General features: G+C 19.8%; 1 protein-coding gene across 1 annotated transcript; it reads right to left on the bottom strand.

Moving 5' to 3' along the window:
- Positions 1-18,983: 18,983 nt before the first annotated feature.
- Positions 18,984-19,864, bottom strand: BO72DRAFT_376166 (CVNH domain-containing protein; the record flags this gene model as incomplete). Its single annotated transcript, XM_040941202.1, has 4 exons — positions 18,984-19,372; positions 19,426-19,541; positions 19,593-19,603; positions 19,664-19,864. 4 exons carry the CDS (start codon positions 19,862-19,864, stop codon positions 18,984-18,986), a joined length of 717 nt encoding a protein of 238 aa, XP_040802046.1.
- Positions 19,865-25,267: the final 5,403 nt, after the last annotated feature.

Here is a 25,267-nt window from a genome sequence, read left to right as displayed (position 1 = left end):
TTAATATTTAAAATAAAAATAAGAACTAGAATTACTAAATACTTTTTAAAAGTAGTTTTAATTTTATAATAATATTTAATCTTATTATTCCAGATCTAATTATACAGATTTGTTAAGAAAACTTTTTTAATACTTTTTATATAATAATATTAAATATCTAGTTAATTAATATTTTAAAAAAAAAGTCAGCTCGAATTTAAGAATTATAGTTAAAAAAAAGTAATATAAAAAGTTAAAATAAACTAAGATTAATTTTTCTATTTTAAAACTTCAGATTAGAAACTTTTTATTATTATTTATCTATTTAAATATTAATATTAATATCTCGATAGGACTTAATTTCTAATTAAATTCTTATCTAACTATATAAATTTAAAATTATTTATAAATTAATTTAGATTAAATAGATATTAAATATATTAATATATAAGTTTAATACTCTTTAATTTTATTATTAAATATAAATTAGATAAAAGTAATTTTATTAATATTTTATTTAAATTATTCAAGCCAGTAAAAAATTTATATAATAATAATATTATAAAAATATTATATAAATAGTTAGTACCCGCCTTAATAATATTTAAAATTAGAAAATTCTAATTTAAATATAATAAAATATCTTTATAAAAAAGATTTAAATCTAGTATTTATATAGTATTAAATAAATCTATAGATTTAGCTAATATAAAATTAATTAATGAAATTATAATTTATATAATAAATCTTTTTAGAACTACTAGTATTACAGTTATATAAAATATAAAAAAAGTAAGTAGATTTATAAATCTAATTATAATAATAATTTAAAAAAATTAATTAAAATCTTATAAAATTATAATTCTAAGACTAAAAAAAACTTAACTATTTAAAAATTAAAGAATTATTAGTAACAGATTATTATATTTTAAAAATAAGTTTTATATATTAAAAATAGAAAACTTATACTAAGAATTATTATAATAATATTATAATAATCTACTAGCAGAATATTTTTATTAAAACAGAACTAAACAACTTTTTTATAAAAAATTTTATTAAATTAATTTTTAAAATAATATAAAAAATTATATAGCAACTTATTTTATTTACTAATATTAGACTATATCTAGATATTATTTTTATAAGAAACTAAAAAGCCTATTAATTTTATTATATTTATAAAATGAAATAATTATAGATTTTATTATTAAACTATCTAAACTATACTACTAAGATTATTAAATAAATTTTATTTTTATAATTATAAATTATTTTATAAAAATAAACTGTTTTATAGTAGTATTATATATAATTTATATAAAAAAACTAACTATAATTTTTTATTATAAAATTAAATTAAAATATAAATTATTTAATAGAATTATTATAAACAGAAGATTCTTATTTATTAATTAATTTTAATTAGATTTCTTTTATTAAATTAAAATTAAAAAATAGTTATTGATAGTATTCTATTTATAAATTAATAATTAAATAAAAAAAGTTAATTAAATATTTAAATAATATTTATAATACTTTACTACTAAATACTAAGATTATTAAATAAATCTATTTAATAAAGCAGAGTTTATATATAATAATTATTATAATATTTTAATAAAAACTACTTTTTTTAAAATATTAATAAAATATTTCTCTAAGTTTAGATTTAGAATTAAAAATAATTTTATAAAAATAAAAATATTATTAATCTTAGAAAGACTTAAAAAAATATATATTTTATAAAAAAAATTATAAAAAAATTAATAAAAAATAAATAAAAAGTACTCGACTTATTATAATAAATATTATAATATTCTATTACTTAAAAAAAATAATAAAATAATCTATATTTTTAAATAAAGAAATTTGGTTAAACTGTTTATTATAAATATTAAATTTAAAAAAACTATTTAAAAATTAGTTTTAAAATTTATAAAATCTTTTAAAATTCTAAAAATAATAAAAAAATAAGTATTTTGTCTATATTTTTTTAAATAATATATATAGTTATATAATATATTTTATATATTACTATTAAAATTATAAAAAACTAAAAAAAATAATATTAAAATACTATTAATACCAGATCTAAATAATAATAAAAAATAAAAAATAGAATAAATACTAGATAATCTATATTATTATAAAAAATAGTTTTATTTAATTAAATAATAAAAATAGTTTTTAGAATATAACTATTAATTATTTATAAATAACTTAATAAATATTTAATAAAAGATTTATTAGTTTAAAAAATAAACTATAATATTATAAGACTTAAAACTAATATATAAATAAAATAATAATAAAATATTCTTAATATAAATATATGTATAATAGTTATTAAAATTATAATAAAATAAATATAATAAAATTATATAATATATTAATATTATTTATATCTATAAGTTTAAACTTAATAATTATAAAAATATTAAACTTAGACTATATTTAATAAAATAAAAATAAACAGTATTATAATAATATAAAAATATTAAAATATACTAAAAATATTAATAAAATAATTTTATTTTAAATTATGAATAACAGCTATTAAAAAAAATTATAAAACTTTTAAATAAAATATTTTTTATTTTTTTATTTATTAGTATATAAATTTATTATCTTTTGAATAATATTATCTAAAAATATTAAAATTATAAATTATTAAAATAAATAATCTATATTATTAGAAAAAAAATAAAAATATTTAAAGTTTTTATTTATATATATAATAAGAATATAATACTTAATAATAAAATTATAATATATTATAATATATTTTTATTAAAATATTAATAAATTTCTGTTAAAATAAACTAGCTATTTATTATTATTATTTTTTTAGTTATAATAAAAATATAATATTTAATTTTATAAATCTTTTTTATATTAGTAAATTTTATTATAAATATAATAATAAAGTTGCTGATAGATATATAAAATACTAGATTTTAGATATTTTTTTATTTAATATTCTAAAAATATATAGTTTAGTATAAAATTTTTACTAAATTAGATATATTTTCTAATATTTTTATTGCTGTTTAACTAATAATTAATTATATTTAAATAGTAGAATAAAAAATTTATTAAAATATAATTAGACTTTTATATAATATACTATTAGTGTTAAGAGAAAGAGGTCAGTTAGATATGGAATAATAGCAGTCTAGTAGATTTAAAACTAATTTTTATTTTTTTATAGTCCAGTAAAAAAAAAGAATTTTATATATAAAAAGAATTAGAATTATTAATATTATAACTATTATATAAAAAAAATATAAAAAACTTATAAACAGCCTGCTAAAATATTAAAAATTATTTATAATAATTAGATTTTTTTTATACAGCTGTTTTTAATAATATATAGATAATATAATACTACTATTTTATCTATTATTTTAATTAATTTAATATAAATAATAATAAAAAGTAATATTACTATAAAACTAGATTAAATCTAAACTCATATTTTTTAAGTTAGTATTATTTTACTTTAAAAATATAATATTTTTTTATATATAATAATAACAGTATAATTATATTTTATAAATTTTTTTATTATTTATTAATTTTATTATTATTATTTTATTTTATTTATATTTTATTTATATTTTAATATTATTATATATTAATTTCTATCTTATTTTAACTATTAGAATAATAAATATAAATTTATATTTTAATATTATTAAAATACTAATAGATAGTTATAATTTTATTAATAAATTAAAATATTTTTAAGATTTATTTATTATTTTTTAATAAAGATCTCTTTCTGTTCTATTATTATATTTTATTTAAAATATTTTAAAACTTTAGTTAAAAATTATATTATAAAATTTAATATATAGTTTAAGTTTAATTATTATTTTAATATTATTTTTTTAGTAAAATACTAATAGTATACTATACAGAAGTTTAATTATATTCTGATAGATTTTTTATTTTATTATTTAAATATAACTAATTATTAGTTAGATAGTAATAAAAATACTAGAAAATATATCTAATTTAATAAAAATTGTATATTAAATTATATATTTTTAAAATATTAAATAAAAAAATATTTAAAATCTAATATTTTATATATTTATTAGTAATTTTACTATTATATTTATAATAAAATTTACTAATATAAAAAAAATTTATAAAATTAAATATTATATTTTTATTATAACTAAAAAAGTAATAATAGTAAATAACTAGTTTATTTTAATAAAAATTTATTAATATTTTAATAAAAATATATTATTATATATTATAATTTTATTATTAAGTATTATATTCTTATTATATATATAAATAAGAATCTTAAATATTTTTATTTTTTTTCTAATAATATAAATTATTTATTCTAGTAACTTATAATTTTAATATTTTTAGATAATATTATTTAAAAGATAATATATTTATATATTAATAAATAAAAGAATAAAAAATATTTTATTTGAAAATTTTATAATTCTTTTTTAATAATTATTATTTATAATTTATAATAAAATTATTTTACTAATATTTTTATATTATTATAATATTACTTATTTTTATTTTATTATATATAGTCTAAATTTAATATTTTTATAACTATTAAATTTAAATTTATAAATATAAATAATATTAATATATTATATAATTTTATTATATTTATTTTATTATAATTTTAGTAACTGTTATATATATATTTATATTAAAAATATTTTATTATTATTTTATTTATATATTAGTTTTAAGTTTTATAATATTATAGTTTATTTTTTAAATTAATAAATCTTTTACTAAATATTTATTAAATTATTTATAGATAGTTATTAATTATATTTTAAAAACTATTTTTATTATTTAATTAAATAAAACTATTTTTTATAATAATATAAACTATCTAATATTTATTTTATTTTTTATTTTTTATTATTATTTAGATCTAATATTAATAGTATTTTAATAGTATATTCTCTAATTTTTTATAGTTCTAATAATAATATATAAAATATATTATATAATTATATATATTATTTAGAAAAATATAAATAAAATATTTATTTTTTTATTATTTTTAAAATTCTAAAAAGTTTTATAAATTTTAGAACTAATTTTTAAGTAATTTTTTTAAATTTAATATTTATAATAAATAGTTTAATTAAATCTTTTTATTTAAAAATATAAACTATTTTATTATTTTTTTAAAAAATAAGATTTTATAATATTTATTATAATAAGTTAAGTATTTTTTATTTATTTTTTATTAATTTTTTTATAATTTTTTTTATAAAGTATATAATTTCTTAAATCTTTCTAAAATTAATAGTATTTTTATTTTTATAAAATTATTCTTGATTTTAAGCCTGAACTTAAAATAATATCTTATTAATATTTTAAAAAAATAGTTTTTATTAAGATATTTTAATAACTATTATATATAAACTTTATTTTATTAAATAAATTTATTTAATAATCTTAGTATTTAGTAATAAAATATTATAAATATTATTTAAATATTTAATTAATTTTTTTTATCTAGTTATTAATTTATAAATAAAATACTATCGATAATCTTTTTTTAATTTTAGTTTAGTAATAGAAATCTGACTAAAATTAACTAGTAAATAAAAATCTTTTATTTATAATAATTTTATTAAATAATTTATATTTTAATTTAATTTTATAATAAAAAACCTTAGTTAGTTTTTTTATATAAATTATATATAATACTGTTATAAAATAGTTTATTTTTATAAAATAGTTTATAATTATAAGAATAGAATCTATCTAATAATTTTAGTAGTATAATTTAAATAATTTAGTAATAAAATTTATAGTTATTTTATTTTATAAGTATAATAAAATTAGTAGACTTTCTAATTTTTTATTAAAATAGTATCTAGATATAGTCTAATACTAGTATATAAAATAAATTATTATATAGTTTTTTATATTATTTTAAAAATTAATTTAATAAAACTTTTTATAAAGAAGTTGTTTAATTTTATTTTAATTAAAATATTTTATTAATAAATTATTATAGTATTATTATAGTAATTCTTAGTATAGATCTTCTGCTTTTAATATATAAAATCTATTTTTAAAATATAATAATTTATTATTAATAATTTTTTAATTTTTAAATAGCTAAGTTTTTTTTTTTTTAGTTTTAAGATTATAATTTTATAAGATTTTAATTAATTTTCTTAAATTATTATTATAATTAGATTTATAAATCTATTTATTTTTTTTATATTTTTTACAGCTGTAATACTAGCAGTTTTAAAAAAACTTATTATATAAATTATAATTTAATTAATTAATTTTATATTAGTTAAGTCTATAGGCTTGCTTAATACTATATAAATACTAGATTTAGATTTTTTTTATAAAAATATTTTATTATATTTAAATTAAGATTTTTTAATTTTAAATATTATTAAGGCAGGTACTAATTATTTATATAATATTTTTATAATATTATTATTATATAAATTTTTTACTGGTTTAAATAATTTAAATAAAATATTAATAAAATTATTCTTATTTAATCTATATTTAATAATAAAATTAAAAAATACTAGACTTATATACTAATATATTTAATATTTATTTAATCTAGATTAATTTATAAATAACTTTAGATTTATATAATTAGATAAGATTTTAATTAAAAATTAAGCTCTATTAAAATATTAATACTAATATTTAAATAAATAAATAATAATAAAAAATTTCTAGTCTAAAGTTTTTTAATTTAGTTTTATATTTAAAAACTTTCTAAACTATATAATAATAATATAATATTATTTAATTAGTTTAGATTAAATTAAATATTAATTATTTTTTTATTATATATATCGGTTTTAATTCGGATTAGTTTAATTAAATTAAAAAAGTATAATAAAAAAATAGTTTAAAAAATATAAATAAGTTAATGAAATACTAGTTTTTCGACTAGTATTAAATAATAAGTACTAGATTTTTTTCTATTTTGATTTTTTTTAATAAATTAATTAAAGATAAGACTAATAAAAAAAATTATAAATAAATTAATAATAAAAATTATAAAATTTTAAAAAGCTTTGAATATTATAATAAATAGTAAATAACAGCTATAAAATAATAGTTTTAATCCGGTTAGAATTTATTATAATACTATTAAAAAAAATAATATAATCTAAAAATTTAATTTATTTTTTAAAAAAAAATATTTTAAGATTTTAATATATAAATTAGCTTGCTATAATTATAATAATATTTATATAAATTTTTTTAATTTAGAATATTTATATAAATATTAATATTTTATTAATTATTTTTATTTTTTAGTTCGGGATTAAAATAGAAAAATTAGTTTTAATTTATTTTATTTTTTTATATTATCTTTTTTTAATTATAATTCTTAAATTCGAGCTGATTTTTTCTTTTTTAAAATAATAATTAGCTAGATATTTAGTACTATTATATAAAAAGTATTAAAAAAGTTTTTTTATTAGATTTATATAATTTAATCTAGAATTATAAGATTAAATATTATTATAAAATTAGAACTATTTTTAAAAAATATTTAGTAATTCTAATTCTTATTTCTGTTTCGGATATTAAAAGTATAAATTCTAGTAATAAATAATAAAAAATATTATTTTATTTTATTTTTTAAAAATTAATATATATATTTTTATATATAACAGTTAAAGTTAGAAAATAGTTTTATAAAAAAAATATAGTTTTATTTTTTTAATAGCTTTAGAAAAGTATTATTTTAAAATATTAAAATAAGTATAAAATTTATATAAATCTTAATTATTTTTTTATTAGGTTTTTTCCAACTGGTTTATAATATTAGATTTAAAAATAATAATATTTTATATTAAAAATAAAATTTATTTTAAAAAAACAGATTATAAATAATTAATATTTTATTTTTATTTAAATAATAATTTATTTAAATAATAATATTATTTTTATCGGTAAATTATACTTATATAGCTTATAGCTTCGAGAATTTTATAATAATTAATATTAAATTTAATAAATATTTTTTACAAATTATAATCTAAATTATAAAACTATTTTTATTATTTTTAAATATTAAAAAAAAATTTAAACTATAGAATATTCTTAATCTTAATATTTATTTTAGTATTATATAAAGAGAATAAAAATTTCTGCTAATAATTTAATATTAATTTAATATTATTTTATTAAAAATTTTTTTTATAATTTAATAGCTTAATATTATAGATACTAATAATTCTATAAATAACTAATAATATTTCTAATTATAGTAAGATTAGAATTTAAAATAATAAAAAATAAAAATTTTTTAAAAATAAAAGAGTTTTTCGGCTTTAAATTACTATTTTAATATAATTATTAAAATAATATACTATATTCTATAAATAACTGAAGAAAAAAAATTAGAATTATTAAAAAAAAATTAATTAGATATAGAATAATAATAGTTTAGTAAATTTAAAACTAATTCTTATTCTTTTATAGTCTAGTAAAAAAAAAGATTTTATATATAAAAAAAATTAGAATTATTAATATTATAACTGTTATATAGAAAAGATATAAGAAACTTATAAACAGCCTGCTAGAATATTGAAAGTTATCTATAATAATTAGTATTTTATTAAAAAAATAATATGAAAATAATAGTTAGATTTAAATTATATATTAGATTTTATAATATAGTTTTTAACCAAAATTTTAAAATATTTTAAATAAAATATAATAATAAAGCAGAAAAAAGTCTTTACTAAAAAATAATAAACAAATCTTAAAAATATTTTAATTTATTAATAAAACTATAGTTATCTGTTAGTATTTTAGTAATATTAAAATATAAATTTATACTTATTATTCTAATAGTTAAAATAAAATAGAAATTAATATATAATAATACTAAAATATAAATAAAATATAGACAAAATAAAATAGTAATAATAAGATTAAAAAATAATAAAAAAGTTTATAAAATATAATGATATGATTATTATTATATATAAAAAAATACTATATTTTTAAAGCAGAATAATACTAATTTAAAAAATATTAGTTTAGATTTAGTTTAATTTTATAATAATACTATTTTCTACTACTATCTATACTAAACTAATTAAAATAATAGATAAAATAGTAGTATTATATTATCTATATACTACTAAAAATAATTATATATAAAAAGAAGCCTAATTATTATAAATAATTTTTAATATTTTAATAAATTATTTATAACTTTTTTATATTTTTCTTATATAATAGTTGTAATATTAACAATTCTAATTCTTTTTATATACAAAATTCTCTTCTTTCTTACTAAACTATAGAAAAATAAGAATTAGTTTTGAATTTACTAAACTGTTACTATTCTATACCTAACTGACCCCTTTCCCTTGACATTTACAGTCTATAATAAATAGGATTTTTAAAATTATATTTTATTTTTTATAATTATTTATTATTTATTATTTTAAACAGTTAAATATATTTAATTTAAATAAATAATTAATCTTACTATTTTATTTTTCTACCGAAAGCTAAGTTCTTTTAATTAAATATAAATTAAGAAATATTTTTTAGAATTATTAAAAAAGATATATATAGAGTTATTGTTAAAGTTTTCAAATATCAAATATATATTAATTATAATAAACTACTAGACCAGTTCTAATTAAAAGATATTTCTTACTTTAATTAAATATTTTTTAATAAAAAATATAGATTATTATAAAGTTTTACTAAGCTTTTAACTAGTATCTAGATTTTATACTAATAAAAATCTAGCTATAATTATTTTATTGGTTTTATATAAATATAATTTTATTTATTAGTTATTAAATATAATAATTAATAATACTAGTAATAATAATTAATAATACTAGTAATAATAATTAATAATACTAGTAATAATAATTAATAATACTAGTAATAATAATTTAATATTTAATATAATCTTATCTAAATTCTAGATTTAGCTTAACTAAAGTATTTAGCTTTATAATATTTTAATTAATTTTAATTTTTTAAAGATTATTTAAAACCAGTATTATATTTTTTATTTTATTTATATAATTTAATTTATAGTTAATACTTTTTTATAGAAACTTTAGATTAAGATTTTAAATAATACTATTAAATATATATATAAAAGAATAATAATAATAGTTTTAAGATTTTTTCTAGTATTTTAAAAACTTTTAAAAAGATATATTTTAAAAGCTGTTTATAAAAGACTAATATAAATAATTTTTTTAAAAATTATTTATATAAATCTTGTCACGGAGCACCTTCGGGTACGCATTCCAAAGGATAACCGTTGCACCATTGGCAAAAGGACTAGGATGTAAAGCCGATGGCTTTACACTGCGTACGCTATATAAGGTTGCATCGATACAGGATTCAGGCAGGATTCAGGCAGACAGGTACTCTCAGTGGTTCTTCAGGTATTCTCAGTTCTCAGTGGTTCTTCGGATTCAGGGTCAACGGGAGCCTCTTGCTCACACCGTGATATTTCACCTATATTAAGACCGAAAAAGATATAATAAATAGATCTTAATACTAAATATAGTTAAAATAATTAATTATTTAGTTATTAGTTATACTGCAGTTAGATAGAAAAAGAATTTCTAATCTAACTATAATCTGGCAGTCAGATATAAAAATTCTAATTAAACTAATCTAACTGTTATAAATAACTTTTAATACCTTAGCAGGTTGTTTATAAGTTTCTTATATCTTCTCTATATAATAGTTATAATATTAATAACTTTAATCTTTTTTATATATAAAATTCTCTTTTTTCTTACTAGATTATAAAAAAATAAGAATTAGTTTTAAATCTACTAAACTGTTATTATTTTATATCTAACTAATCTTTTTTTTAATAATTCTAATTCTTTTTTTTAGTTATTTATAAAATATAGTATATTATTTTAATAATTATATTAGAATAATAATTCGGAGCCGAAAAGTTTTTTTATTTCTAAAAAGTTTTTATTCTTTATTATTTTAGATTTTTTTAAAAAATCTTACTATAGTTAAGAATACTATCAGCTGTTTATAAAATTATTAATATTTATAATATTAAACTACTAAATTATAAAAAAAATTTAGTAAAATAATATTAAACTAATATTAAATTACTAGTAAAAATCTTTATTTTTTTTATATAATACTAAAATAAATATTAAAATTAAGAATATTTTATAGTTTAAATTTTTTTTTAATATTTAAAAATAATAAGAATAATTCTATAATCTAAATTATAATTTTTAAAAAATATTTATTAAATTTAATATTAATTATTATAAAATTCTTAAAGCTGTAAGCTATATAAGTATAACTTACTAGTAAAAATAGTATTACTATTTAAATAAATTATTATTTAAATAAAAACAGAATATTAATTATTTATAGTCTATTTTTTTAAAATAGACTTTATTCTTAATTTAAAATATTATTATTTTTAAATCCGATGTTATAAGTTAGTTAAAAAAAACCCGACAGAAAAATAATTAAAATCTATATAAATTTTATATTTATTTTAATATTTTAGAATAATATTTTTTTAAAATTATTAAAAAAAAATAAAATTATATTTTTTTTATAAAATTATATTCTGACTTTAGCTGTTATCTATAAAAATATATATATTAATTATCTAAAAAATAAAATAAAATAATATTTTTTATTATCTATTACTAGAATTTATACTTCCGATACTCGAAATAAAAATAAAAACTAGAATTATTAAATATTTTTTAGAAATAGTTCTAATTTTATAATAATATTTAATCTTATAATTCTAGATTAAATTATATAAATCTAATAAAAAAACTTTTTCGATATTTTTTATATAATAATACTAAATATTTAGCTAATTACTGTTTTAAAAAAAAAGTCAGCTTAAATTTAAAAGTTACAATTAAAAAGAAATAATATAAAAAAATAAAATAAGCTAAAACTAATTTTTTTATTTTAATTTTAAACTAAAAAGTAGAAACAACTAATAAAACATTAATATTTATATAAATATTCTAGATTAGAGAAATTTATATAAATATTAATAACAGTATAATATATAATTTAATTAATATTAGTTTTATATAATAATATTTCTTTTTAAAATTAGTATAATATTTTTTTTAATTAGAAGCTATTAATTATACTAAAATTATTAGTTATAAAATATAAAATATTCTTTTAAATATTACTAATTTAAAATAAATATAATAATATTTTATTAAACTATATATTATTATTATCTAGAATATTCTAATTTTATTATTTATAATTATTTTTATAGATTATAAAATTTATTTATTTTTATAAAATAAATAATCATAGTTTAAATTTAATAATATTTAAGAATTTAGTTCTTAAAAATTTATTAAAGCCTGTCGGAATTATATTTATATTTATATATTAATTAAAGTTCTAAAAGAGCTGTAATTTTTTAATAATAAAAAATAATAGATTACTTTTAAAATAATATTATTTTATTAGAATTAATTAAATTTACAGATTTTTTTTTATTTAATTAATTTAAAATCTTATCGGAATATTATAATAAAAATTATATTATTAATTTTATTAAAGATAAATTACTACTATTTAGCTTTATTTATTTTTTATTTAAAAAAGATTATCTGTTTTTAAAGACTATATTAATAAAAATACTATTAATAAAAAAATATAATTTTTTAAAAATTCTATAAAAATTTCTATTTTTTTTATATTTAAAAAGAATAAGAGTTTATATGTATATATAAACTATTATAAACTTAATAAAATTATTATTAAAAACTAATATCTATTTTTTTTAATTTCTAAGATTTTTAATTATTTTATAAAATATAAATATTTTAGTAAGATTAATATTTAGAATATCTATTATTATATTTATATTAAAAAAATAAATAGAAAGTTATATTTTATATATATTATAGCTATTTTAAATATATAATAATATTATTTAGTTTAACTAATATTTTTATATTTTTTAGAATTATATTTATTTAGTATTTTATAATATTCTTAATATTATTTATATTATATATTTAAATAATATTATTATTTTTTTAATAATAAAATATAAATATATTAAATATATTAGATAAATATTATTATAATTATAATAAGCTAATTTATATACTAAAATTTTAAAATATTCTTTTTTTAAAAATAAGTTAAATTTTTAAATTATATTATTTTTTTTAATAGTATTATAATAGATACTAATTAGATTAAAACTATTATTTTATAGTTATTATTTACTATTTATTATAATATTTAAAGCTTTTTAAAATTTTATAATTTTTATTATTAATTTATTTATAATTTTTCTTTACTAGTCTTATTTTTAATTAATTTATTAAAAAAAAGTCAGAATAAAAAAAAGCCTAGTATTTATTATTTAATACTAGTTAAAAGACTAGTATTTTATTAATTTATTTATATTTTTTAAACTATTTTTTTATTATATTTTTTTAATTTAATTAAACTAATCCAAATCGAAACTAATATATATAATAAAAAAATAATTAGTATTTTAATTTAATCTAAACTAATTAGATAATATTATATTATTATTATATAATCCAGAAAGTTTTTAGATATAAAACTAAACTAAAAAACTTTAAATTAAAAATTTTTTACTATTATTTATTTATTTAAATATTAGTATTAATATCTTAATAAAATTTAATTTCTAATTAAAGTTTTATCTAACTATATAAATTTAAAATTATTTATAAATTAATTTAGATTAAATAGATATTAAGTATATTAATATATAAGTCTAGTATTTTTTAATTTTATTATTAAATATAGATTAGATAAAAGTAATTTTATTAATATTCTATTTAAATTATTTAAACTAATAAAAAATTTATATAATAATAATATTATAAGAATATTATATAAACAGTTAATATCTATTTTAATAGTATTTAAAATTAAAAAATCCTAGTTTAAATATAGTAAAATATTTTTATAAAAAAGATCTAAATCTAATATTTATATAATATTAAACAAGTCTATAAATTTAGTTAATATAAAATTAACTAACTAGACTATAATTTATATAATAAATCTTTCTAAAACTGTCAGTATTACAGCTATAAAAAACATAAAAAAAATAAGTAAATTTATAAATCTAATTATAATAATAATTAAAAAAAATTAATTAAAATCTTATAAAATTACAATTCTAAAATTAAAAAAAAAAACTTAACTATTTAAAAATTAAAAAATTATTAATAATAAATTATTATATTTTAAAAATAAGTTTTATATATTAAAGATAGAAGATCTAGACTAAAAGTTATTATAATAATATTATAATAATCTACTAATAAAATATTTTAATTAAAATAAAATTAAATAATTTTATTATAAAAAATTCTATTAGATTAATTTTTAAAATAATATAAAAAATTATATAATAACTTATTCTATATACTAGTATTAGACTATATCTAAATACTATTTTTATAAAAAATTAAAAAGTTTATTAATTTTATTATATTTATAAAGTAAGATAATTATAAATTTTATTACTAGATTATTTAAACTATATTATTAAGATTATTAAATAGATTTTATTTTTATAATTATAAATTATTTTATAAAAATAAATTATTTTATAATAGTATTATATATAATTTATATAAAAAAACTAGCCGAGATTTTTTATTATAAAATTAAATTAAAGTATAAACTATCTAACAGAATTATTATAAACAGAAAATTCTTATTTACTAGTTAATTTTAGTTAGATTTTTATTACTAAACTAAAATTAAAAGAAGATTATTAATAGTATTTTATTTATAAATTAATAATTAAACAGAAAAAGCTAATTAAATATTTAAATAATATTTATAATATTTTATTATTAAATATTAAAATTATTAGATAAATCTGCTTAATAAAACAGAGTTTATATAAAATAATTATTAAAATATTTTAATAAAAACTGCTTTTTTTAAAGTATTAATAAAATATTATTCTAAGTTTAGACTTGAAATTAAAAATAATTCTATAAAAATAAAAATATTATTAATCTTAAAAAGACTTAAAAAATTATATACTTTATAAAAAAAATTATAAAAAAATTAGTAAAAAATAAGTAAAAAATATTTAACTTATTATAATAAATATTATAAAATTTTATTATTTAAAAGAAATAGCAAAACAGCTTATATTTTTAAATAAAAAAATTTAGTTAAACTGTTTACTATAAATATTAAATTTAAAAAAACTACTTAAAAATTAGTTTTAAAATTTATAAAATCTTTTAGAATTTTAAAAATAGTAAAAAAGTAAATATTCTGCTTATATCTTTCTAAATAATATATATAATTATATAATATATTTTATATATTACTATTAGAATTATAAAAAATTAGAAAATATACTACTAAAATACTACTAATATTAGATTTAGATAATAATAAAAAATAAAAAATAGAATAAATATTAGATAATTTATATTATTATAAAAAATAGTTTTATTTAATTAAATAATAAAAATAACTTTTAGAATATAACTATCAATTATTTATAAACAACTTAATAAATATTTAATAAAAGATTTATTAATTTAAAAAATAAATTATAGTATTATAAAACTTAAAACTAGTATATAAATAAAATAATAATAAAATATTTCTAATATAAATATATATATAATAGTTACTAAAATTATAATAAAATAGATATAATAAAATTATATAATATATTAGTATTATTTATATCTATAAATTTAGATTTAATAATTATAAAAATATTAAATCCGGACTATATTTAATAAAATAAAAATAAATAGTATTATAATAGTATAAAAATATTAAAATATACTAAAATATTAATAAAATAATTTTATTATAAATTATAAATAATAGCTACTAAAAAAAATTATAAAACTTTGAAATAAAATACTTTTTATTTTTTTATTTATTAATATATAAATATATTATTTTTAAATAATATTATCTAAAAATATTAAAATTATAAGTTACTAGAATAAATAGTCTATATTACTAGAAAAAAAATAAAAATATTAAAAGTTTTTATTTATATATATAATAAAAATATAATATTTAATAATAAAATTATAATATACAGTAGTATATTTTTATTAAAATATTAGTAAATTTTTATTAAAATAAACTAGCTATTTATTATTATTTCTTTCTTAATTATAGTAAAAATATAATATTTAATTTTATAAATTTTTTTATATTAATAAACTTTATTATAAATATAATAGTAAAGTTACTAATAAATATATAAAATATTAGATTTTAGATATTTTTTTATTTAATATTCTAAAAATATATAGTCTAGTATAAAATCTTTACTAAATTAGATATATTTTTTAGTATTCTTATTACTATCTAACTAATAATTAGTTATATTTAAATAATAAAATAAAAAATCTATTAGAATATAATTAAATTTCTATATAGTATACTACCAGTATTTTACTGAAAAAATAATATTAAAATAGTAGTTAGACTTAAATTATATACCAGATTTTATAATATAATTTTTAACCGAAGTTTTAAGATATTTTAAATAAAATATAATAATAAAATAAAAAAAATCTTTACTAAAAAATAGTAAATAGATTTTAGAAATATTTTAATTTATTAATAAAATTATAGCTATTTATTAGTATTTTAGTAGTATTAAAATATAAATTTTTATTTACTATTCTAATAGTTAAAATAAGACAGAAATTAATATATAATAATACCGAAATATAAATAAAATACAGATAAAATAAAGTAATAATAATAAAATTAAAAAATAATAAAAAAATTTATAAAATATAATTATACTATTATTATTATATATAAAAAAATATTATATTTTTAAAATAGAATAGTATTAATTTAAAAAATATTAGTTTAGATTTAGTTTAATCCCGCGGTAGTATTATTTTTTATTACTATCTATATTAAATTAATTAAAATAGTAAATAAGATAATAATATTATACTATTTATATACTATTAAAAATAGTTATATAAAAAAAATCTAATTATTATAAATAATTTTTAATATTTTAGTAAACTATCTATAAGTTTTTTATATCTTTTTTATATAATAGTCATAATATTAATAACTTTAATTTCTTTAATAACTTTAATTTCTTTTATATATAAAATTCTCTTTTTTTTACTAGACTATAGAAGAATAAGAATTAGTTTTGAATCTACTAGACTGCTACTATTCTATATCTAACTGACCTCTTTCCCTTAATACTGACCTGGCTGTTAGCCACTCTAATTAGTAGTCTTTTTACCGAGCAGTCGAATACTGATATTAGACTTAGATAATAATATTATTTGACTCTAAAATATAGCTGTAGATATTAAGTAGTATATACTAACCGGCTATTTTAATTTAACCTTCTTAGTAGTCTTTTTACTGAATAGCTATATACTAATATTAAGCTTAAAGAATATTATTATTAAGCACTGGAATACAGCCACAAATATTAAATAGTATATACTAATTAGTTATTTTAATTTAATTAGATTAGTAGTCTTCTTATCAGACAGCTGAATACCAGTATTAGCTTTGAATAATAATACTATTAAGCTCTAAAATATAACTATAGATATCGAGCAGTATATACTAACCGGCTATTCTAAATTAATCATTTTAGTAGTCTTCTCGCCGGACGGCCGAATACTAATATTAGACTCGTAGAACGATACTATTAAAATCTGGACTACAGCCACGGGCATAGAACAGCATATACTAACCGGCCATTTCAGCTCTGTTAATTTAATGTTGAACCAATCTACTACCAGTTATTCTATATCTGTTACCAACTCTTGGATTTTTTTACGAGGTGACAGGGCCTTATGGCTTCCTGCTGAATATCGTCCTTTTCGATGTTTTGCGGTTAAGGATACTGTACTTTCTCTTGGATTAGCAAATGGGAGTGTCACGATTATAGGGTTTGACATACTATGAAAAACTATTTTTCAACTTTCTTACAGTCTTTAATTTTCAATCACTGTATGAAAGAAGGGCCTGGGGTGTGCAACGTCTGTATCATTATCCTGCCTACAACATGGACTGGCTTGTGTTCTCTAGATTATGTGGTAACCACGGCCATATTTCCGTGTATATTAGTCTATATGTCTATACATTACTATATTCTATAGTACATGTAATCACATTACACTGTTATTTTTTGAAACATTATTATTCCGCGCTGTTCCGAGTCAAGTCTAGTTTTTCTTTCCGGGGCTGCTGAAACAAGTGAAGAGTGTAGGTGGTGACACCAGTATCCGGAAGCTCTGTACCCATCTTGTCATGCTCTGCCACCAACGATCGTAGCTTCCCCTTTTCTGATCTCTTCCACTTCGCCCCCATTTGAGTGGCTAATTCCTGTTGGGTAGGCGGTCGGGCTGATTGAGATCCACTTAATGCGAGATCATCCAGGAATGATAGTAATGACTGTGGGAAGGGGGGAAAGGGATCAGAGTCAGCAGACTTTTGTACTGAGGCTCGGCAAGACCCTGAAAAAGGAGTCAGCTTCACCAACGATGAACACAAGAAGAACCTACTAGATGCTAGTCCCTGAATGAGTTTACGAAGAAGCTGTCAGTGGCTGAAAATCTAAGCAAGCAGGCATCGACCACAGCCAGGGATCGAGGGCAGTGCACAGGCCACGGTCACTGCCCCACCAGCTGGCTGTGGCTTCGAATGCGAGGCATGGAGAGGTGAAACGAGTCTGGGGAATTTGAGAGATAGTGGCGTTGAAAAGAGAATAAACAGTTAAAATATGATAGATGAAGCTATTTGATGAATTGATTGATCAAGCCTTTGGAAGTACATCAAGGAATGAGATGGTGTTTTTCCCGGAAGGAAGACGAGGACCATCTGGTGACTAAGCATGTTTGCATGGTTTGACTCACTCAATCGATGGCTGCATGTCTGAATGCCTTGGTGCCTGAATATCATGCTGCTTTACTGCCTCAATCGGCATTCCACAGGGGAGTGACCGAAAACCCAGTGACGCCATCAGGAAAGGTGAGGCAGATATCATCGTTGTCTGGAGTAAACGTCCCCGCAGGCTTACCGCTGCATAAACTGTCATGGTATGCTGCAATCTCCCATCCCTGATTATTGACTGTCTGCGCAGCATAAAAGTAGTATTGCACTCCTATATTAAGATAGTAGCAGTCCTGCGGATCGTTCAGCGAAATATATCCTCCGATTGTGGTACAGTTGTTATCGGAGCTCGCAGTCTGCAGTTGTAAATTAAAATCCGATGGAACAGGCCACGACGAGTTGGCGGGAATAGAAATAATGCTGCCCGTTAGATTGGAAAGCAGATGTCCATCATAGTTGGCAATATGCTCCTCTATAACCGCCTTGTCAGCATGATACAATCTCTGAAAAGAGCGCAGCACTTACCCAGGTTCAAAGTAGTATTTTTGTTAATTGTCCCGTAAGGACCCTCGCAGAGACAATCTAAAGATCCTCCACCGGCGAGAAGCTGACACTCACCGCAGGACTGCGAGTATGCACCACTACAGATCTCGTTATTACTCCGATCGAACTCCCAGGTCTGTAAGGCTCACTCAATTTTCCACTGCAGATTGCGAATTAGCACCGTTCAGTTCTCAGTTGAGCAACAAGGGGAAGTGCTTACTCCGAGGGTGCCGCCGGTGTTAGTGATCTTGTTGGGGAGGAAGACACTGCTGGTAATAGTCCCAGTTCCGTTGCTGGTGGGACATGTTCCCACCAACCAGCTCTCCTTAAGGTAGATGTCGATACACTCGTCAGCGTAGCCCTGGCCATACACAGAGGTGCACAAGCCAGCGGTCACAAGCAGGGCAGTGGTGAGTTGCATTATGAAAACTGTGTCAAGTCCGATGGCTTCCAATACGTACTGGTACTCTGTGCCTAGCAAACCATATTTATATGTAGAAAGTTGAGGCTGATAGCTGAGGGCCGGATTCATACTTCGTCAGCATTGAGTAGAATCAGGTCTTTGTCAGAAACTACAAATGCCTCGCTTGACTGCTGAAGGATCCTGCAGGACTCTAGACTCCCCAAGAACGGCTATCACGCCGGGATCAGGGCAAGGAACAGAATTATCAAAGCTCTGCTAGTGCTGATATCAGCGAAGCTAGCAGGGCTGCAAGCGAACCCCACGTTAGCGGCATAAGTAACCACCCACTTTTTGACGACTTGGGTGCTATCAGAGCCTCTCAGTCGCCAAATGCGGTAAGTGGTGCGTTTCACAGTCAAGACAACCTACCGTATATTATTGAGTCTTCCTGGTCATGATTAGTTGTAGCTTGTGCTGCCTGTTTGGTGCCGCTTTGACTGTAGGCTGCATGCAAACCACATCCTGAAATGAAAAACTCGCCGGTTCTGAATCCCATAATCATGGATGTGTAGCTTCTGCAGCGAACAGTGGGGCATACTTCGGAAACTCCGGACTCCGCCGGGTTCTCAAATGCTTGAATTGTGGCCAGTGCTCAAGATCTGAATACTTGAATCAGGAGATATGATGCTCAAGACATTGTTACTCGAAGATGTTGGCTCTTTGTTCAACCAGGCATCTTGCAGATTGACTGCAGACAGACACTGCTACCAGCCTTTCACTGCATGGAACATGCTGTGAACGGCCACTCGCGGTTGGACTTGGATAAGATCATCTTGAAGGATTGAGCTGAAAGGATGCGAAGCGGGGTTATGAGGCGCTAACGGTGATGCTTGACCTAGCGGACTTGTGTTGGTAGCACTAACTCGCCACGGAGGTTAGTCCGGAGTTCTGGCCTATCATCGAGCTAGAAGGAGTAATTAGTCTACACTCTAGGGCTTACTTTCACTTCAAAGTCAGTGAGGGGACGGTGGTATTCATTCATTACCCTATTCACAAGACATAACACATGATTCCTGCTTGACCCTGCACACTAGGAGTGGACCTCATTGTAGATTGCACACGTCGTACGAAGTCGCCGGCTTGTCGAGCACAAGCCTCTGCTTCTTGAAGGAATTTCATGATCCAGCCAATCATGAGGACATTATGAGGCACCTTCTCTTCCACCACAAGCTCGATCTGAGATTCAACTCCGCGAACTTGTGTCAATTCCCTGTTACCAGAGTGAGGCTTGACATGATGCGCGTCTGTCTGTCCTTGTGTTGTCAAATGTTGTTTTGTTTTGATTCAAAAAGTCGATTATTTCATCACTTGGGCCGCCTTCACTTCACCGCCTGCTTCTGCCGGACAGATGGCCTAGCATAAAAGGCGGTGAATATAATCTTACGTACAGGAGCCGTGTCCCAAAAGTCATAGCACTGCGCTAACGTAATCGGACACCGAACCGGCGCGACACCGAAATGGCGGCCGCGCCGGCCCTCATCAAAATCTTCGAAATTCTCACCACCCTTGACCTCCGTGAAGCTTTACAACCATACCAAAACATCAATTCTTGGTATTTTCAACCGAGCACTTCAACCGGACATGTTGCTTACTCCCATATACGCTATAGTGGGCCCGCCGGCGTGCCTTAGGAGGCCTTGAAGCCGTAGTCTGAATAGTCTCGTTTTCACATGCCTGTATAATATTAAAGTCTTTTTGGCCTGTTAAAATACCTCTGTTCTTAATAAATCGTCGTGAGGTTTTTTTCTTCTCTTGTTTACGTGCCTCTATAGCCTGTAGCTGCTTAACTTAGTGTTGAAGTAAGATTATTAACTATATTAATTGTTTTACTGTTTTTATTACTTTTTCAATAATTTTATATATAATTATTAATAAAAGGCCTTAATCTGCGAGTTCCTGTAGTTCTTTTCTCTGTTTTTCCAACTTGTACAGATTACTAGGTGTTTTTCCGAGATAAAATGACTAATTTGAATACAAAAAAGCCGGTGGAGTTTATATTTTAAACTGTATATAAAGCTCTGAAAGGATCTTCTAAGAATTAAATAAAACAAGACCTGTAGTATAAGAATTACTAAGGATATTAGTTTTAGTAGAGGCCTTGGTATATAGCATCTGACTTGTAGTGAAGATGACGAGGCCCCGAGGGGTTCCTGAAAATAGCCCTGCAGAAGCAAGAGATCATCCCGTGGGTTACGTAAGGCTCATCCGTGGATCTGCCTATTTTTTTCTTTCCGCTTCCAGCCGAGTGTATCTATCACTATCTACGGAGTATACTCTTTGCCCTCATCCAGCACCACCGGTCTGCTATTCTCACTATAGCTATTTTCAGCTAGCTGTCAAGTCGTTGGAAGGTATACAATGATACGGTCTCTGGAGAGGACCGTTTGACAATCCGAACGATGGAAGACTGTGCCACAAAGTTAAGTGATCCAGTTCCCACCAGCCAAGCGAGCTGTCTCCAACGGAGCACCCAAGATGGCCAAGCACTAACGGCGGCCCCATACCCAGTTTCTGTGTCCAGTTTATAGAGTGCTCTCAACGGCCTTCCATCTTGATTATTTCTTTCGGATGCAACACTAATCCCACCCGACTTAGAGATTTCTTCTTTAAATATAGCCTTAATGTTCTTTTCGCTGCTTGTCCAGTAATTTTTTGACACCTCTCTTACTTTCTAAACGTATTACTTACGGTTTATAGTCGGTTAGCATGCTACTTAAGATAAATGATAATGTCGAAACTAAGTATGTGCCTTCGATCCGGAGTCTTAGAACAAGTATTTCTGGTCGAGATAGGCGTTTTATAACTAGAATATGGTAGATAACTAAGGTTGCTAAACGGAAAAACTATAAAAGATTGCATATAAGTTTTTAGCTATATACTTCCAGCTGTATAATGTCACACCGGCGACCCATGTACTGTACTATCAGACTGATAAAAAGAGGTAGGGAAGTTTAGTTATTTGCTTTAATTACTTTTGTATTCGCTAATCATATCTTACACCAGGCGCCTTCTAAACTTCGCAGTAAAGTAAAAGTCTTTGTGAAGGATAGCCCTGACCTGCTTACTATTATTTAAAATAGGGCTTAAATGGATATTCTTTCTAGGATTTGTTACATTCGGAATTGTCCTGCTTAGTTAAAAACTGGCGTCTTGTATCTATTAATGTAGGGTCCAGATCGGCTTGTAGCCATTCAGCGGCACCAAGTCGAGAAATTGCTGAATTATATCTGTCTTTCTCGCGGTGTTGATAGGTACTATCCGCTTTTTCTGATTGATTTTGTTTTCTCCGGGCCAGTGATGCTAACGGTATCTAGAGTGTTACTATAACATCATATAGGAATTGTGCTGAAGCCCATCGTCCGCCGACAAAAACTTAAATGTGATCTGATTGGATACAACGAGCCTCGCTTCGAGAGTCACCGATATGATGTCCAAATCAACAGTCTACTGCTGATTCGGGGTGGAATCAAGTGTTGCAGGTGGCCCGGGAATCTCTCCTATTCAAGACGCTAATTACTCCCAACTGAGGTGTTAGCTTCTTTCATAGATATGGCTCACATCTGCTGCCGTACTTATAAATTGAGTTCTTAATCTTCTATCAATGCTTCAAGCCGTTGGATCTGTCTTTCGCTTCTAGATGGCGGGTCAGACTAAGACTAGCGGCCGTATGTATACTGTACCTCTGAATCCCGCGATAGTTCTGCCAGGAATCAATCTCATTTCACTAGCCATGCAAGACAGCATCCATTTTGATTTTAGCACAAGTTCGGGCGACACACGGCCAGATATCATTGAGGCGCTCAAAAAGTTCGCAACCGACAAGCCGACTTTATAGCGAGTAGTACAAGGCCTAACAGACCTAGACTTCTGATCTGTAACTACGATACTATATTACTTAGTCAGTTTCCTCTGATATTAGCCACAACAAAACCACAATTAATAATATTTATATAGTATTATTAGTCCTCGAAAGCCTACTTATTCATCGCACCCAGAATATTAACATAAATCACGTCAAACAAACAGAAGTCGGAAATTAAATAGATATACTTATCTAGTATTAATTAATTGTGTTTTTTAGTCTGCTGTCGAATAATTTTCTTTAATTATACTTGCTTATCAAGCGTATTACTTATAGTAGACTTTAATATATATATGTATTCAACTTATCTAGCAGGAATAATTTTATTTTATATAGTACAAATCTGGTTTCTTAAGAAGATGGTTATATAAAGCTTCTAATATTACTAAAATTATTTTGTAAGACTATCGGTTTTTAATTTAAAGTCTTTAAGACTGCTAAAAAGTTAGAGTTAGATTATAATTAAAAAATAGCTTGTTTATTATAACCAGCAGTTTTAGCTATTAAAAAGTATTAAGCTTTCTAATAATTAATATATCAGAAATAAGATTAAGCATTAATTAAATTATACTAAAAGCTATATTTATAATTTAACTTTTATTAATAGTTTAACCGTAGTTATAGTTTTTTGTTAAGGGAAAGAGGTCAGTTAGGTATAGAATAGCAGTAGTCTATTAAATTCAAAACTAATCCTTGCTTTTCTGTAGTCTAGTAAGGTAAAAGAGAGTTAAGTATACAAGAGGAATTAGAGTCGTTGACGTCACGACCGTTACATGGGAGAGACGTGAAGGACTCGTAGGTGGCCAACTGGGTTGCCTAGGATTACCCGTGACATTTTTTTATGACTAAAAGAGATAAAATATAGAATCTAAGAAAAATACTTATAATTATAAACAGCTGTTATATTATAAGTATATTAAGTTTCTTATAATATACAGTATATTAATATTCTAACTTTATACTAGAAACAGCCTAGCATTACTTTATTTTGGGATTACTATAACAATTGAAGAGTATAGGTAGTGACACTAGTATCCGGAAGAACTGTAACCTCTTTTATTATAAGAAGAGAACAAAATTATGGCCTACAAGCTGTACTTTGTTTACAGTAAACTTATTATCTTAATACTAAACTATTCCGGTATCTCTAAATAAAATATAAACTAAAAAATTTATTTTTCACTATATTTTAGATTAATAATACTAATTTCTTTATGGCTTTTATTTATAAAAAAGATTTTCCCTAGTGAACGATAGGGTTACTCCTAGGGACCGTGCACGCTGTTCTTATCTCACATGGCATGGTATGTCGGAGCGCTTATCTATTGTACCAAGCGATGCCGTGCCGTGATAACCGTGTAAATACTAACTAGTTAGTGGGTGCAGAGCATAAGATTGTAATAATATGCATACTGAGTAGCTTCTGATAAACAAGATATCTTCTTATTTTTTGACGGCTTCCCGCAAGTTTCAAGTCTGATCTTTGTAAGATTATCTTT

The sequence above is a fragment of the Aspergillus fijiensis genome (genome assembly GCF_003184825.1).
Source record: "Aspergillus fijiensis CBS 313.89 unplaced genomic scaffold BO72scaffold_19, whole genome shotgun sequence".
Classification (NCBI taxonomy): Eukaryota; Fungi; Ascomycota; class Eurotiomycetes; order Eurotiales; family Aspergillaceae; genus Aspergillus; species Aspergillus fijiensis.
Note: the sequence above shows the minus strand (reverse complement) of the source record. Positions and strands in the feature narration are given on the sequence as shown.